The sequence below is a fragment of the Ictalurus punctatus genome, chromosome 4 (assembly GCF_001660625.3).
Source record: "Ictalurus punctatus breed USDA103 chromosome 4, Coco_2.0, whole genome shotgun sequence".
NCBI classification, from domain to species: domain Eukaryota; kingdom Metazoa; phylum Chordata; class Actinopteri; order Siluriformes; family Ictaluridae; genus Ictalurus; species Ictalurus punctatus.
The window spans coordinates 23,345,442-23,363,546 of NC_071284.1; the positions used below are offsets into that span (position 1 = coordinate 23,345,442).

At 36.3% G+C, this 18,105-nt stretch overlaps 1 protein-coding gene across 1 annotated transcript in view; it reads right to left on the reverse strand.

Annotated features, from left to right (window-relative positions):
- Positions 1-5,791: 5,791 nt before the first annotated feature.
- esrrd (estrogen-related receptor delta) overlaps positions 5,792-18,105 on the reverse strand; it is a 12,740-nt gene continuing 426 nt past the window's right edge. The window contains exons 2-7 of the mRNA XM_017465135.3: positions 16,958-17,301; positions 15,792-15,908; positions 11,480-11,590; positions 9,861-10,022; positions 9,468-9,737; positions 5,792-6,965 (exon numbers count right to left, since the gene is read on the reverse strand). Coding sequence (XP_017320624.1) covers positions 6,721-6,965; positions 9,468-9,737; positions 9,861-10,022; positions 11,480-11,590; positions 15,792-15,908; positions 16,958-17,301 — 1,249 coding nt within the window. The 3' untranslated portion in view covers positions 5,792-6,720. The remainder of the gene's footprint in view (positions 6,966-9,467; positions 9,738-9,860; positions 10,023-11,479; positions 11,591-15,791; positions 15,909-16,957; positions 17,302-18,105) is intronic.

Consider the following 18,105-nt stretch of genomic DNA (forward strand, 5'->3'; position numbering starts at 1 on the left):
TTTCTGAAGTGTTTTCTCGTTGCATGTGTCATGGAACAGAAATGCTTGTAATCAATATTTCAGGGAGGATTAAAACACAACAGGGCATTCTGTTATAGGAAACATCCCGAAGTGTTTTATTCCTCTTATACCACAGCAGTTTGACAGTGCTTGCAATTTTTTTATATATATTAAAGAGCATCGCGTGATACTTTTAATCCATTTGTAGTTACAGTTAATGTTGTGGAAAATCTGTGAAACAAGTTAGTCACTGTTATCATGTACATTATAGCACATTTTGTGCACAAAATAGGCAGACTGTGCACAATTCCCCACTTCACATATGGATGATCACTTCATTTATCCTGCATTCACATATAGTTGATATGTAGGCTACCGCACATGTAGTTTTAGTTGGGGAGTGTTGAGTGCCTTCCGGTTTTCTCCCTGGAAGCTTCCTCACTCCTTGTTGCTCACCTCCTCATGGTGCAATTAGAGAATTGATATGTCCTTCAAGATGGTTGACGTCGATTGATTTCCTGGTCACGGGCTGGAGGACGGAGGAGCAAGGAGACGAGGAAGCATTAATTTGAGTATTGAGATATAGGAGATGGCAATATTTCTCCTTTCAATGGAGAAGAGATTTATCACAGATATTGCATTATTATATTCTTACATTATTCCAGTAAAATACAGATATTACATTATTAAATTATATATTATTATTCCATATTATAAAGTTAATAGTTTGGCAAATGGTTGTCATAAATTTATGTTGTGAACACTAGATATCCCCTAGTATCTTTTATCCACTGTAGAAATTCAGAATGTAATACTTAATGATTAGCCGATACACATGCCAACATGTGAATAAGGGGAGTACTGGCAGTTTTTTTCCACACTTCAAGCACTATTTTAAAAGGTACTCATAACTGAATACATGATATGAAACATAATTAGCCTGATAGGTAAACATATCCACTCTGACTTTCTTTCATACATCCACCATATAGATGTACAGTAGCTATTAAAATGTCACATTTTACAAATAGAAGATTAATGTAAGGTTGTTCTGCATGGCACCTTCAATCCAGTCACAAGCACATGCTTGGTATGTTATAGCAGTGCTTCTCAAACGTTTCTGTGCGAGGCCTCCGTTGTGTAATATGCATCCCTTTGTGGCCCCCTAGAGTCGTCAAATATCGTTATTTTTTCACGCTATGCTCTTCTGTATTAACTTCCTCAGATAAGAGACTACGTCCTCTATCTAAAAACTTATCCATTTTAAATAGTCTTAGGTTTTATCAGCATGTGGCTAACAGTACTGTTCACTAGTATATCAACAGATGTCTCTGTTTCGTGTGTGTCTTAGTGTGCTTTGTATAACTGATTTAATTTATTAATATTTCTCATTTTTATGTGCATCATAGTTCAAAGGTTGACAATCCTGACTTACATACAGGTATAATTATTATTATGTATTTTTTAAAATAATGTTTTAGAGTTTATGTGCGGCCGTCTGGCGCCATCTGGTGGCCCCCAGTTTGAGAACCACTGTGTTATAAACAAGGGTTTTTCTGCATGTCCATAAAAATCAACTCTAGTTTTGCATATTTTATGGACAATAGCTAAAAAAGAAAAAAAAGGGGGAAAAAAAGAAGCAATTAGTGAAACTTTGTATATGTACTAGTTTTATTATTTTTTCTACACCTCACCTCGTGTGCATGTTTAAATGGCTATTGACATTATACTGTATATCAATTGCATAATGATATAGGATAACATAAATGTTTTATTTAATATACAAACCCGATGATAAAACAAGTTAACATAAACCGTCAGGCAGAAAAAAAAATAATAACATGCCGAGGTAGCATGAAATTATGGGTGTTCCGCTAAGTGTCTGAAACGAGAGGCTAAAGTGAAATACGCATGCGCAGTAAGCCTTGTAGGACAGCTTGAGAATCATCACAGACACCTGTTACAATAATAAAGAATTTAGTACCCCCCCCATGCAAGACGTCGACAAAATAGTATCAATCGTTCGTGCTCCGTTTGTGCTGCTTCGGTTTTTGAGATATTAAAGTGCACCTATTACGGTTTTAAAATGTGTCTAATTTTGTTTTAAAGCTCTTATACAATAGATTTATATGCATCCAAGGTCAAAAAACACTTTAACATGCTCGTAATTTAAACTGCAGTATTACCCTTTTCCCCCCAGTGTCAAAAACGACTCATTAAATGATCTGTTCTGAAGGATTCATTCTAAACTCCTCCTTTCAGAGAGCATACTCTGCTCTGATTGGTCAGATGTCCCAGTCTGTTATGATTGGTCTACCGCTGTCAGTGAGCAGTCAATGAAAACCAGAGGTGGGGCTTTTTGTTACAAATCTACATAGGTTAGTACAGGAAGTAAATCTGGAATTACTAGCAACTCGTTTCAGCTGTTCAGAATCGGTTCCTTCTTTTGTGAGCCAATAAATCTTTGTCGTGCACTTTGATTTTTGAAACTTTGCAGACGTTTTTACATTCACAAACAACTCTACAGCACACTACATGAAAGGTAGTATTTTGAAAAACCATAATAGGTGCACTTTAAAATAATATTTATAGGTCATTCTGAGGTCACTCAGCCCCCAACCCCCCCACGCTCCAAATTCCCCACAAATAGTCTGTTGGGTTTGTGCTTTGTTTGTGCTGGTTTGTGCCACTAAAGGTTTCATTTGTGCTGCTTCCATTTTTTAAATATTTTACTTATAGGCGCAAATCTCCTTGGTGTGAGCACACTTTTAGAGTCGAATTGCCGAAGTCTTTGTCAAGAATAATCGTCTCATCATTTGTTCAATAAACAATTATCTTTACTTCATTCACTGGTCTCTCATGATTGAACTTTTCTTTCTTTCTTTTTTTTTTTTTTTTTTACAAAGAGTATCATCTGCTACACTTCACTGCCACCACTAGGTGCAAGTGACACTTCTGTTCAAGATGCTCTTGTGGAAATTAGTGTACAGTTAATATAGGAAAAGTCAATAAAGTTACTATATCAAAATTCTGGCCAGTGTAAGTACAATATTTTAACACTGTCAGTTACAATATTATTAGTTAACTTCAAGTATAATGGCACAACATTCAAGAGAGCAAAGATTGTCAATGTTTATTGAACAGAAAACTCATCGCTACTACTAATATGGCTAATGGAGCTATGAAATGCTAATTACAGGTGCACATGGTACCCATGTTAGTTTTTTTTTTTTGACTACCTTGTGCATCTAGGGGTCAACATTACCATATTGGTCCTAATATAAGATATATTATCCTTATATATTATTACTATATTATATTTTCCTTGTATTCGGGCAAATACAGTAATACATGAAAACAAGATTATACTGTACATGAGTCACAATTATTTCAGTGGGTAATTATGTTTTGCTTATGTCAGATGCCCAAGAAACCAACAGTTGACAGGGATTCCATTTTCACAGTCCTCTGTTCATCAAAAGAGGCCATTGTCCAAAATGGCAACATAGCTACTCTTAATCAGAGCATCTGGACAGAGCTTACTGAAAAGCTAGAAAACAAGATCACTGCAAAGGCTCTATATACTTTTGCTAAATTGAACAGACACAACATCTGGACTGCTTTAGGGTTTATTTATGAAAGTGATATACTTAGTGGAGAAGCCTTTGTTTGTAATGACAGCTTCAAGACACTTCCTGTATGAAGAAATTAATGGGTTGAAGTATTCAGGTGTGATTTTGGTCCATTCAACATATCGTCTTTAATTCTTGTTCAACTGGATTAAGGCTAATAGAGGCACTTTCAAGCTAGCTAACATTAGGCTAAATATTGTATTCTGTAAACCAGTAACCATGTTTGCTAAAATTCAGCTAACATCAGGCGATTATATTAGGATATATAACTAGGCCTGATCAGTTCAGTGCAAATTAGCCTAATCATGCTGTTAATATTCCATCCATTCTAAGAGATTTTAGATTGTAGTTTCAATATAGTACAGTAAAGTGTTTCCACTCACGTTATTGTATAACTCAGTCCATACAGGATTTTGTGGAGTGTTTTTTGTGTGATTGTTTTGGCCAAAAATGCGGCTGCAATTTTTTTTTTATTTTTTTTTAGAAATTTTTTTCAGTTTTTGTGCTTTTTTTCTTCTTCAGAAAACTACTTGAATTGGCAAAATTGCAATTGCACAGAACTGTTTTGCACAGACTTTCAAAGTGATGTTTGTTGATAAATGAGACCTTTTAGTTGTACTTATGTTCGAGGAGGGCTTTGGCTGAATGTGTGTTGTGATGACATCACATGATATACGGAATCTACGGAAAATCGGCAGTAATTTTGAATTCTGAATATTGCAGAGTTTGCTTGATTTTGCGTGAATTCCTGTGATCACAATATTGCGAAATCCTGAAGGGACTGATGATCTATAATTTATTGATATGATCAACATGTGGCACATATTATTGCACACACCATCCAATCAAATTGATGCAGTTCACTACGTATGTTACCAGCTCTTGATGAGGATGTAAGCATCACTGACTGCAGCTGCATCAGTACTTCCCTTGAGTCTGCTGGAACTAAGAGACTTGGGAGTAGGTTAAAGGCTTTATGTGCACACTCTAGCTAATTGGAAATGCAAGGCTTATCTCACAAAATTTGCTCATTTGGGAGATATTTCCCATCGCAGGGAAGTAATCAGCATGGATCCCTCACTCACCAGCTGGGGGCAGTGTAATGCCACAGGGGTATGGGGGTTGTCTGAAGCCCCAGTGCAAAATCAGAACACATCAAACATGTTAGATAGGAAATGTTAGTGAGAAATAGGAGAACTCAGTGGTAAGATATGGTTCTTTGTGAATACAGCACCTTTACGGTATTCAGAATTTAGGAATGTCACAATGGATAAGAGTTACAGAGATTCTGAGACACAAAGATTAATATTATGAAGCAAGAGGGAGGCAGGAGTGAGAGATATAAAGAAAATCAAACAAGGGAGAGTAAAATACATGCCATGTAGAGACAAGAAAAAAGAATATCCAGGAAAAGGAAAAGACCAGAGGAAGAAAGTGTTGCTCCAAGAGGTTCAGAAGCAAGAGAGGAGGTGAAAGCTTGGAGAATATATGTATTTTAATTTGAAATTTTCTGAGAAATATTATGCAGGAATTATGTAGGAATTATGTATGTAATATTATGTAGGCTGACAAGGTATGTTTACTGTTTAATAGCTTCTCTTTAACTCAGTAATGGATGTGAAGTTTGGTAAAATTAATTTTGTGATTGTTATGTAGCTCACACACTCTGTTTCATTAAGCACTTTATACTAAGTATACATCCTGAATGGGACGTTAGTCAATTGCAGGGCACCAAGGACACACAGACATTTACACATTCACACCTATGGGCAATTTAGTTCACCAAATTAACATACTGGCATGTGTTTGGGAGTTGTGGTGAAACAGGAGAACCCAGAGCATGCCCAGTCATACACGGGAAAACATTTACAGAAACCCCATACACATAGTAATCCAGGCTCAAGATTGACTTGGGGACCCTGGAGTTGCCCCACCATGCTAGCTAGATTAGTTAGCTTTGATATTTATTTAATTGATTGTTCTTTATTTATTAATTTTAATACTACATCTAATTTCTTAACACATTCAATATGCAAACAAATTCAAAAACAAATCAAGTAGTGTGTAATATAATAAACTGATCTGTATACATGACACACTTGCTCTTGATCTAAATAGGAATGTATCAAGACAAAAAACAAATCAACATTCAATAAATTGTTTATTTACAAATAAATAAGCATGGTCATTATATTTAATAAATAAGACAATAAATAGTAAATTATAGTGACAGTGCCATGGCTTAGTTATTTCATTTAGAAACAAAATAATAAACCTAACATGAGTGTTAACAGATGCAATGGAAATTCCAAGAAGCTACTAACCACAAATCATATATATAAACTAATTGACAAAATAACTTACATTTCATCTAATTCTAAAAATATCACATAATTTTAGATGAAGTAATATATAAACTTTGCAAAATTCCTTCGTGTTATTAAAATGCAATGGGAAAGGGAATGTGTTTCAGCCCTTCACATGCGGGATGTATATGTTCACACATTATTCACTATGTCTCCATTATTTTCAAGTTTAAGTGACTTGACCTTTTTCAAGATTTCCAGTGTTTTTCTTTTTTAATTTCATTTACAAAATTAATTAGCTCACTTTATATTTTCAAGTAATCATTCTGCAATGGATCAGAAAAAAGTGTACAAAACTACAAATGCAAAAAACCCAAACAAAACCAAAACAAAACAAATGCAGTGGTATTTAGATTAGTTTTTAAATATTTCTGGTCCATCATGGCCTAAACACTGCTGTTGAATGAAGTTTATTTGATAAGAAAGTCTACTATGTTGAATATACTGGATGGTGAAGTGAATTCATTATCTGGTTTTAAACAGAAATGTTGAATACCTCATAAACCTCTTTCACATTAAAATGAATCTAACATGGCTCCTTTCCATGCAGTACATTCTTCGTTTACTTATGTTTATCAAGTATCAGAATCGAAACAACTCATTCGTCTCCTTGCCTTCAGCACTTAGCATGACCAAAAAGCCCAAAATACTAAAATACAACACCACTCTCAATCAATGAGTCTCTATATACTTTTCACCCATGTGTGATTTCTTTTATCTTTCTACATCTTGGTGTCCAGCATTTCCAGGAAAAGCTTGTGCATGGGCACGAGGTGTTGTATGTGCAGGCGGCGGAAACACTGCACAGCTCTGTGTGAACTCTGTCTGAGCAGTGGTAGGGTCATAAGCAGTCTGCCTACTCGGTGTGTCTCAGCTGCACGCTCATTCACCTCATAGTCCTGCAGGGCCTCGTGCAGCCCGTCCTGAAAACGCAGCACACTATCACCATTCTCCACATGCTCTGCATCTAACAACAAAATAAAGAGCAAGTGATATAAAGGTAAGATTTACCCTCTGGCTAACATAATAAGTAAGCTGTATTTATTGTATACTATTTTATTTATCCACTAACGTGCTGCATTTGTTTATAATTGAAACTGAGAATAGATGAACAAGATTAAGTCACAATGATTATATGGATATTTTAGTGCCATAAAACTGGTGACTGTCTGGTGGTAACAATTGTGAACATTTTGAGATGCAGACACTGCTCTACAAAATACCATAATTAACATATGAAAGGGGACATAGTAAACAAGACTTAATTTTCCATATAACTTCCATTTTCCCTATATAGTTTCCCTATATAGTTCCCTATAAATAAATGATCTATCTATCTATCTATCTATCTATCTATCTATCTATCTATCTATCTATCTATCTGTCTGTCTGTCTATCTATCTATCTATCTACAGTATCTCACAAAAGTGAGTACACCCCTCACATTTTTGTAAATATTTGATATCTTTTCATGTGACAACACTGAAGAAATGACACTTTGCTACAATGTAAAGTAGTGAGTGTACAGCTTGTATAACAGTGTAAATTTGCTGTCCCCTCAAAATAACTCAACACACAGCCATTAATGTCTAAACCGCTGGCAACAAAAGTGAGTACACCCCTAAGTGAAAATGTCAAAATTGGGCCCAAATGTCAATATTTTGTGTGGCCACCATAATTTTCCAGCACTGCCTTAACCCTCTTGGGCATGGAGTTCACCAGAGCTTCACAGGTTGCCACTGGAGTCCTCTTCCACTCCTCCATGGTGACATCATGGAGCTGGTGGATGTTAGAGACCTTGTGTTCCTCCACCTTCTGTTTGAGGATGCCCCACAGATGCTCAATAGTGTTTAGGTCTGGATACATGCTTGGCCAGTCCATCACCTTCACCCTCAGCTTCTTTAGCAAGGCAGTGGTTGTCTTGGAGGTGTGTTTGGGGTCGTTATCATGCTGGAATACTGCATAATGATCATGCTCTGCTTCAGTATGTCACAGTACATGTTGGCATTCATGGTTCCCTCCCCAGTGCCGGCAGCACTCATGCAGCCCCAGACCATGACACTCTCACCACCATGCTTGACTGTAGGCAAGACACACTTGTTTTTGTACTCCTCACCTGATTGCTGCCACACACGCTTGACACCATATGAACCAAATAAGTTTATCTTGGTCTCATCAGACCACAGGACATGGTTCCAGTAATCCATGTCCTTAGTCTGCTTGTCTTCAGCAAACTGTTTGCGGGCTTTCTTGTGCATCATCTTTAGAATCTTCTTGGACGACAGCCATGCAGACCAATGTGATGCAGTGTGCGGCGTATGGTCTGAGCAGTGACAGGCTGACCCCCCACCCCTTCAGCCTCTGCAGCAATGCTGGCAGCACTCATATGTCTGTTTCCTAAAGACAACCTCTGGATATGACGCTGAGCATGTGCACTCAACTTCTTTGGTCGATCATGGCGAGGCATGTTCTGAGTGGAACCTGTCCTGTTAAACCGCTGTATGGTCTTGGCCACTGTGCTGCAGCTCAGTGTCAGGGTCTTGGCAATCTTCTTATAGCCTAGGCCATCTTTATGTACAGCAACAATTATTTTTTTCAGATCCTCAGAGAGTTCTTTGTCATGAGAGGCCATGTTGAACTTCCAGTGACCAGTATGAGGGAGTGTGAGACACAAAATTTAACACACCTGCTCCCCATTCACGCCTGAGACCTTGTAACACTAACAAGTCACATGACACCGGGGAGGGAAAATGGCTAATTGGGCCCAATTTGGACATTTTCACTTAGGGGTGTACTCACTTTTGTTGCCAGCGGTTTAGACATTAATGGCTGTGTGTTGAGTTATTTTGAGGGGACAGCAAATCTGTTATACAAGCTGTACACTCACTACTTTACATTGTAGCAAAGTGTCATTTCTTCAGTGTTGTCACATGAAAAGATATAATCAAATATTTACAAAATGTGAGGGGTGTACTCACTTTTATAAGATACTGTATATCTACCAGTGGAATGCAATGCTTCTATATTGTGCCTTGTGCCTTCTATATTGTGCTGACATCAAGCATTTGTTGCTTAATTAGACATAACATTGAGCAAAGCTCAAAAGCTTTCCCTCTTACATGTGAGCAATGTCTACAACTGAGTTCATATACAAATGCCCCATAACCCAAGGTTATATAACATGGAATTAAGTATGTATGTTTGATTAGTCCAACACTATTATTCTTAGATTTAGCCCAGACACATACACAAGTAGACCAATTGTGTCCATCGTTTTCACAAATATTTCAATGTTCACCGCTGCACACTGTATGTATGGATATTTGTGTCCATCTATCTATCTATCTATCTATCTATCTATCTATCTATCTATCTATCTATCTATCTATCTATCCATCTATCCATCTATCTGTCAACCTTCTTTATTCAGTCTACACTTGCAGTAATGTGTAGATGTGTGTTTGTGTACCTGAGTTGGCGAGTGCCATGGCTCGGAGTGTTACAGCCTCCTCGTGGCTGATGTTGAGTTGCTGGTATTTGTCGATGAGGAGTCTCAGTGGTGTGTAAAGCTCCAGCAAGCCAGCATTTTGGCACTGAGGCTCGTTCAGATGAAGATTTTCAGCAAATTCCAGTCCCTGAGTTGACGCCAATGAACGCCACACCACACATAGCAGCAGAGCTTCCATCCATCCACTCTGCAACAGTGCCATCTGATCCACCAGTGAGAGCAAGGAGAACCCTAAAGGACATTTCAGTTTGAGAACTGAATTTCTTTTTAGGAATCAGTTCTAATACAGTCGGGTTCAAAAGTCTGAAGATTCAGTAAGGTTTCATAATACTTAATTCTTCACTATCCTTTCACCTGGTATGTGTTTTGCCCAGCTGATCATAACCAGCAGTTCTCTGTTTAAAAGGTCACATAATGTCATCAAAGTTTTGAGGTCACTGTCAGGAGTCACTGGGTCGGGAGAGGCTCTCAGTGGAGCTGGCTCAGAAGCCAACAGCTGAGAAATCACCTTATTACCTGGAAAATGGCAAAAGCATTTCAACACAAACTGAATATACCAGTAAAGACAATTTTTTCAATAAACTAGGAAATACAAAGTCTTGCTTTCTGCTACATTAGCTAGAATAATGGCTATTATTTTTGTTTTGTACTTTCTGATTATTTTTTCAATGATTTTCATTTTATTGTTCTGGTTACAAAAAAACAAAAACAAAGCAGTGTCAGCTGTGTAAGTGTGTATGATGAAATATTCAAAAGATCACTGATGGAGGTACAACCATATCCCAACTGGATTTGACATTTCAGTCAACCTGAAAGTTCAACCTTTTAAAATGAAGCAATGAAGATATGATTAAAGTGTAGACTTTCAGCTTTAATTGAAGGGGTTTAACAAAAATATCGCATTAACTGTTTAGGAAATACAGCCATATTTTAGAGTCTACAAAAGAAAGTCTACACTTCAATCACATCTTGACTGCTTAATTTCAAACCCATTGTGGTGGTGTACAGAGGCAAAATTATGAAACTTGTGTCGCTGTCCAAATATAAGCGTGTTTTCTTTGGTAATGGCAGGTTAGACTAGCATTAATTTCAGTAGATAACATAAATTGTCCAGACTGCACATGAAATTCAGGCAAAGGGTAAATATTCGTTATTTACAAAATATTTTAGTCTTTGTTAATTCATTAGTATAATTAATTAGCAGTGTAGTCATGCATATGACCAGCAAACGTAGCGATTGAATGATGTTTTAAGGCATACTAGCGCAGATTATTTAAAACGAAACTTGATAAGCAATAAAAATTACTTTGCCCATGAAAATGACAATATTTAATTTAATCAGTTAATACTATTTTTACTTTTTAATACATGAGTAAACTTTATTTTACTTTCACTTGAGGTTTTTTTTTTTTTTTTTTTTTTGTAAGTAAGATTTGTTCTTTCACCTAAATGTAATTTCTCAGTACTTTTTCAACCCCTGCTTTTACTTTTGTTTTGATACTTAATGCTGCTTTACATTAGCACTGTAATATTTTACTTGGAATAGACATTTAGTTGTTTGACTCACAGTTTTAGTACCAGTAACAAAGCAAGATTTTCTGGTTTGTTTATGTATGTTTTCTACCATCGTCTGCTAATATATTGGATTCAATTATATCAAAACTCTTAGGGTTTCCACCAGTGGGAAATGTCAGACTTATAGCTGAGGCAAAATTATTTAGATATGAAATTATAGGATTCTGTAGAATGCATTTTGCTTGATGATAAAAAACTAAAGTGTAAAACTAAAGTAAATTAGAAGAATAGTAACGTTGACTGGTTTACTATATTTGGGGTAAGAGGTACATGTGTGTATTTGCACATATGTCGTCCTTCAAAATAAACAGAACATCAAATGCTGCAGTAAATGTTTGGTATGTATAATGGTGTGTAAATTCATGTAAATGTAAAATGCTGAAGGTGAGCTTGCTTACGGATGCTTTTAACTGGATGTGTGTATGGAGTTTGGTTGAAGGCAGACAGGCCTGAATCTACTTGTCGTTTATACTTTTGCCTGCCTCCTCTCACACGATCCATACGTACTCCTGCAATCAGTAAACAACACACACACACACACACACACACACACACACACACACACACACACACACACACACAGAGAGAAAAACAGATCAGTCACATGGAAAAAGTAAGTACACCCCTACATTTATCATACCTTCAAATCCATAAAATTAGAATGGATGACAGTGATTAGAACCTGTTTAGGGAGTGCAGGTGGAATATGTCTTATTTACACTACATACTTTCAAAGAATCTAGGAAAAAGTTACAGTGCCCTCAACTAATATTGGCACCCTTGGTAAATATGAGCAAAGAAGGCCAAGAAACTAAATCTGGTGAGAATAAAAAATAAACACACACCATGTAAATTGTTGGCTTATTAATAAAGTTGATACACTCTATCAAATGACACATACAATTGACATTATATGTAGTAATTTTTAGTCACATGAAAAAAGTAAGTACACCCCTACATTTATCACACCTTCAAATCCATAAAATTAGAATCAGGTGTTCAAGATTGTGTTCCAGTGATTAGAACCTGCTTAGGGAGTGCAGGGGGAGCCGGTCTTATTTAAACCCCTCTTGTGTCTGGTGTTTCCTTTGTTACTGAGGTGTGTGGTCTCATCATGCCAAGATCTAAAGAGTTCTGTAAGGCATTCAGAAAAAAGGTTGTGGATGCCTTGGAATCTGGCAAGGGATTTTTAAAAAATCTCCAAATTATTTGAAATATATCATTTGACTGTAAGGAAAATAATGTATGTATATACAGCAAGGCCAATAGTATTTATATTTTTTTTGCTATACATTGAAGACATTTGGGTTTGACATCTAAAGATGAATATGAGAGGATAGATCAGAATTTCAACTTTTAGACGAGGTAAAATGCCTCACTGAAATTTGGTCTGACGAGCAACTTTCGAAAATGCATAAAAACAAAGGTTTACAAAGTGTTTAGCATGAATCTCAATGAGATGGGCTTTAATTCTTCTTTGGAACATATAAATTAGATAAATTATAATAACTGCAACTCAAAAGAAAGCCACAATAAGCTCGCAGAGGTGCTGTCTATCCATCTTGATAGATAACCGCTATGAGTGGAACCCCACAACATAAACATATGCACTCTGACCAATGAGAGGATGGTTTACTCACATGTGACTTGCATAAACACATTTTGGTACACTTTGAAATGTTGCCTTGTGAAAGTGAACGCAGCCAAGGAGAAGATGCAACACTAAAAATTTAAGTCCCTGTTTCAAAACAAAGCACAGATCTAAGGACTGAAAACGCCCTTAAACAACATAGAACATGGGACCTTTTATTTGAACCCACCCATTACGTCAAGCGATCAAAAATATTGGAACATGTGACTGATAGGTGTTTCTTGCTGCCCAGGTGTGCCCTGTTGAATGTATTGTTTAAAGAATGAATTGCTTTGAATGTCTACTCTTGGTTTGACCCCTAGGTTTTGCCTGTGAAGACTGCATTTGTTGTTAGAAATGATTAACATACATAAAGAGAGAGCTGTCTGTGAGAGAAAAGCAAGCCATTTTAAAGCTGACAAAAGAGGGGAAATCTATCAGAGCCATTGCACAAATATATATTGGCATAGCCAATACAACAATTTTGGAATGTCTGACAAAAGAATGAAACAACTGGTGCACTAGCATCCAGTAATGGGACAGGTTGGCCAAGAAAAACAACAGCAGTTGATGACAGAAACATTGTGAGAGGTGTGAAGAAAAACCCACAATCCAGTCACAATCCACCATTCAAAGAAGACTTCAAGAGCAGAAATATAGAGGCCATAGCATAAGATGTGAACCAGTCATCAGCAGTAAGAATCAGAAGGCCAAATTAGAATTAGCAAAGAAATACATAAATGAGCCACAAAAGTTCTGGAACCAATATTAACCTCTACTAAAGTGATGGAAAGGCCAAAGTGTGAAGAAAATATGGATCTGCTCACAATATAAAACATAGAAGCTCATCACTTAAGCATGGTGGAGGAGTTGTCATGGCTTGGTCTTGCATGGCTGCTTCTGGAATCTGCTCACTTATCTTTATTAATGATTGAATTCATGATGGGCTACAGAAACAATCTGTCTTCCAATTTACAGAGAAATGCATCCAATATAATGTGGAGGAACTTCATCACGCAGCAAGACAATGACCCAAAAAGCACTGCCAACACAACAAAGGACTTATTTGGGGGAAAAAGCTGAAGTTTTTAGACTGGCCAAGTCAATCACTAGACCTTAACCAAGTTAAGAAGCATTTCACATCCTGAACAAGAAACCAAAAGGGGAAGGGGATGAAAAAGAAGCTGCAGTACAAGCCTGGAAAAGCAACACAAAAGAAAAATGCAACAGTTTGGTTTGGTCATGCCAGTGGGTCAATGGCTTGATGCAGGCTTTGCAAACAAGGGATATGCAACCAAATATTAAGTGTTATTTAATTTACTTTAAGAATATCTGTACCTATACTTTTACTCACCTAAAAATTGGGTTGTCTGCCACCAAAGGTGCCATGTTTTATGTTGTTTAACAGATCTAGAAGTAAATATCAGGAAATGAAAGCTGAAATTTTGATCTATTGTCTCATTTTCATCTTTTGATCTGAAACCCAAATGTCCTCAATGTATAGCGAAAATAATAGAATTGGCCTTGATATTCCATTACTTTTGGAGGGAACTGTATATACATTGTACTGTATATATGTATCTACATGAATTTATATGTAATATGACTTTTCTACACCAAATCCTAAACCTAATCCTAACCTTAACACCAGTAACCACAAAGACTTGCTTTTCTCATGCTGCTCCTGGCAATGTAGGGTTACCCCTCTTTTTTTTCTGGTTTTGATACTCAGTCAGGATATTCAAGTCTGGACAGTTCATAACCACATTTTCACAAGCATTTTGTGAGGAACTTCCACTGGCATATAACACATTGCAGGTGATACATTATTTAAAAAAAAAAAAAAAAAAAAAAAAAAACCCTTTACAAATAATGTACAATACTGTGTAAAAGTCTTAGGCACCCTATTTTTTATGATCCAAACTTTGTTATAGATTTATTATTTTATGACTTCTATTATCAAGTCAGTACAAAAAACATTTTAGATTTCCAAACATTAGTTTTCCAGCATAAAATTAAACATTACAGAAAAATGTTTGTGTGTATGTAAAGAAAGCAGCATATTAAGTGGTAAGAGACCCTTTCAGATAAAAAACACAATGAAGGCTGTTGGATTTTGCTGCAAAAATAAGAAGCAAGTGCAACAGTCAAAGTCTCCAGAAGAACCGTGACTGGTTCTGCAACATACCCAATAAAACTTACAGCTCATTTCCTTAAACTGCACTAATTCTACCTGAGACATCTTTTTTTTAAAAAAAGGGTCATCACACCAAATATTACCTTTGTTTCATTTATTACTGTTTACTGCTCTTTATAGGTTTTTTTTTATGTAGAAACATTTAATTTCATTATTTTTGAAGGCATCTTTGCTCTAAAGCATTTCTTAGCATGTGCCTAAAACCTTTGCACAGTACTGTATTTTTGTGAGGATGAGGTGATTATGAGGACCCTGACACTGTATTGACATTTGATCTTTTTTATGGTCCTCACAAAGGGCAAAATCAGGCACACACACACACACACACACACACACACACACACACACACACAATTTCTCCTCATTTTAGCCAAATGGCCCCACAAGGTGAAAACTGTTACATTTTCATATCATTATGCTGAGATTTGATAAAGAGATACTCACACATACGCATTCGCCTTACTTGTTTTGTAGGACCTTCAATTAACATAATTATTAATGCATCAAATGAATGCTTTGCCTGCACCCAAATATAATTCTAACCTTAACCTCAGTAATCAAAAGGAAAAATAAAAACACTATGAGAGACTACTGTACACAGTGAGGTTTCAAAGTAGGCCTGGATAAATTCCCAGTATATTAATCGTATGACTCAATACGGCAGTGCTCTGTACACCTGTGTAACTGTAGAGCACTTTCTCATTGATATGCTGTACCTGCTCATAATGTTTGACTATGCCGTATAACTACCATACCAATATATCGTCACAGCTCTAGTTCGAACACCTTGCACTAACTTTGCTTGGCTTGGAATGAAAGCATTTTATCTTAAACAACAGACGGAAAAAAGAGTCTACAGTGATTTGCATTTATAACAGCTCACCTTCACGCATCATTCCTGCCCTCAGGCATTTCTGAAAGCGGCAGGCCTGACATGATTTCCTCCGTCGCTTTGTTATCTCACATTTGTTCACCACTGGACAGCTGTACTCAATGTTTCCTGCGACATCAAAACACAAGACAAGTATTATGTGAGAAACTACAAATTGCATTTGTTTATTCACTCTCAGGAAAAGGGCAACAAATTAGATTAGACTAGATTACTAGCATCTTTTGTGTTTTAAATTAGAGGACCATCACTGAACACCATATGAATATTTATGAGCAGCTTTTAGTGTAAATTTACTTTTTTGTATCTTGGGGAACAAACATGTACATGTAGTTTTCATTTTATCTTCAAATTGTTTTTTGATGACAGGTAATGTCTCTACTTATACATGATTCATGGGACTTTTTAGACAAAAGGGCACTTAATAGACTATTGATGAGTGTGTATCGCCCAATAATGTTCTCACACATAAAGGATGAATTTTTTTTTTTTTTTTTAAGAGGAGAAAACAGGATTAAGGCGTCTGCTCTACAGCTGCAACATTTTAAATCAATATATTGATGATTCCCTTATGCAGTATTAAAACTTCAGTGCCCAATTATGGCATTCCCAGGCACACGTTTATGTTTTTGGAGATTTAGATGTTAGATTTGCCATCAGCAGTGTTTTTATTGATTGTTAGAAAGATAGAAATCAGATATTAGGGGGGAAAATTCTGCAAATGGGACACTTGTGTGATCATAACAGCATATTGAGTCTTCACACGAAAATCAATCCAAACTAGTCATCATACTGGATAATGTATGAATTATGTTAGATACTGTCATTTTTATAAATTAAGAACTGTTTTGAGATGTGTATCAAAACCTCCTGTTCTGCCCCAGGCCATCTCATTAGATTTTAACTGTAACATTTATATAAAATTACCCAGTATATCTATATATCATTTTATATATCTTAAATTTCTGTAAGAATATCTATGTATCTGTCTGTCTGTAAGTCTCTGTGTCTATCTGTTTATCTGTTTTTGTCAGATGGCTTGAAAATCTGTCTGTCTGATTGGAGAAATTTCAGGTCATCTGTTTAATTTCATGTTGTAAGACTCATGTCAAGAATTTGAAACTGGAAGGGAACACTCAGGATTAAAAGCTCAATATTACCTTGAATGGTTCTCTTAAAAAAGGCCTTGCAGGCTTCGCAGGATGCCACACCATAATGGTACCCAGATGCAAAGTCTCCACACACCAGGCACAGGCGTTTGGGCCCATGGCTAAGTGAAGTGAGATAGTCTCGGTTTAGGATGGAGTCTGTCTGAGGCTGCAGCTGTAGCTCTTCATTGTCTTGAGGAGTGAAGTGTGCAGGATTGAGAGATTGGGAAAAGACACTGTAACTGCTGCTCTCTGATGTGCTGCTTGGGCTGAATGGTGTAAAATTAGGTGAATCTGTTTTAATGGTTTGATCTTGTGGAGAAGGAGGGTCATCAGATGATGAGGGTTCCAAGAGGCTGTGAATGAACACAACAATGAAAATTGTTGTGTTATAAAAAGATTCAACATGAATGACTTCCTGTTGTGGTTTTCACAACTTAGGAAATGGAAATTTTCTATACTGTGGCATTTCCCTTTATGTCAGAGCCCATGGATGTTACATGAGCATTCAACGCTAAGTGTAATCACAATGTATTTTCTTTTGTGCCTAGGTTTTTTTCTCCCCAAAGACAATATTTTCTCTAAATTATTCTATGTTCATTGTCTGTCTGTCTACCTATCTATCTACCTATCTATCTTCCCATCCTCATATCTAACTGTCTGATTGTACAATTATCTGCCTGTTTGTCTTTCTATCTACCCATTTTTCTGTCTTCTCATCTGTCTGCATGCCTCTAACTGCCTAGTTGCTTAGTAATCCATGCATCTTCCTGTAACCTAAATGTCTGTCTACCTATAGCACCATTAAAGAATATCTATTGATCTGTTTACAGAGATCAGTCACATATGTTTATTTTCTTTTTCTTTCTTAAGGATTAAAAAAAAGGCTTCGATTAATGAAAATATTATTATTCCAATGTACTTGTGTTCATTTCATTGGTAAATGAAATATAATAAAATGTATTAGAGAGTTTAAATATGACAACAATGAAACAAACAAATACATCTTAAGGTTTTACATTTTATACATATTTATCATATTACTTCTTCACATAAAATGACAAAATTGACAATATGTCAGGTAATTTGCATTTTCAGTTTCACAGCACCACACTACAAATGGTGTTAGCTTACTTTTATTGTGGTAATGATATTTAAAT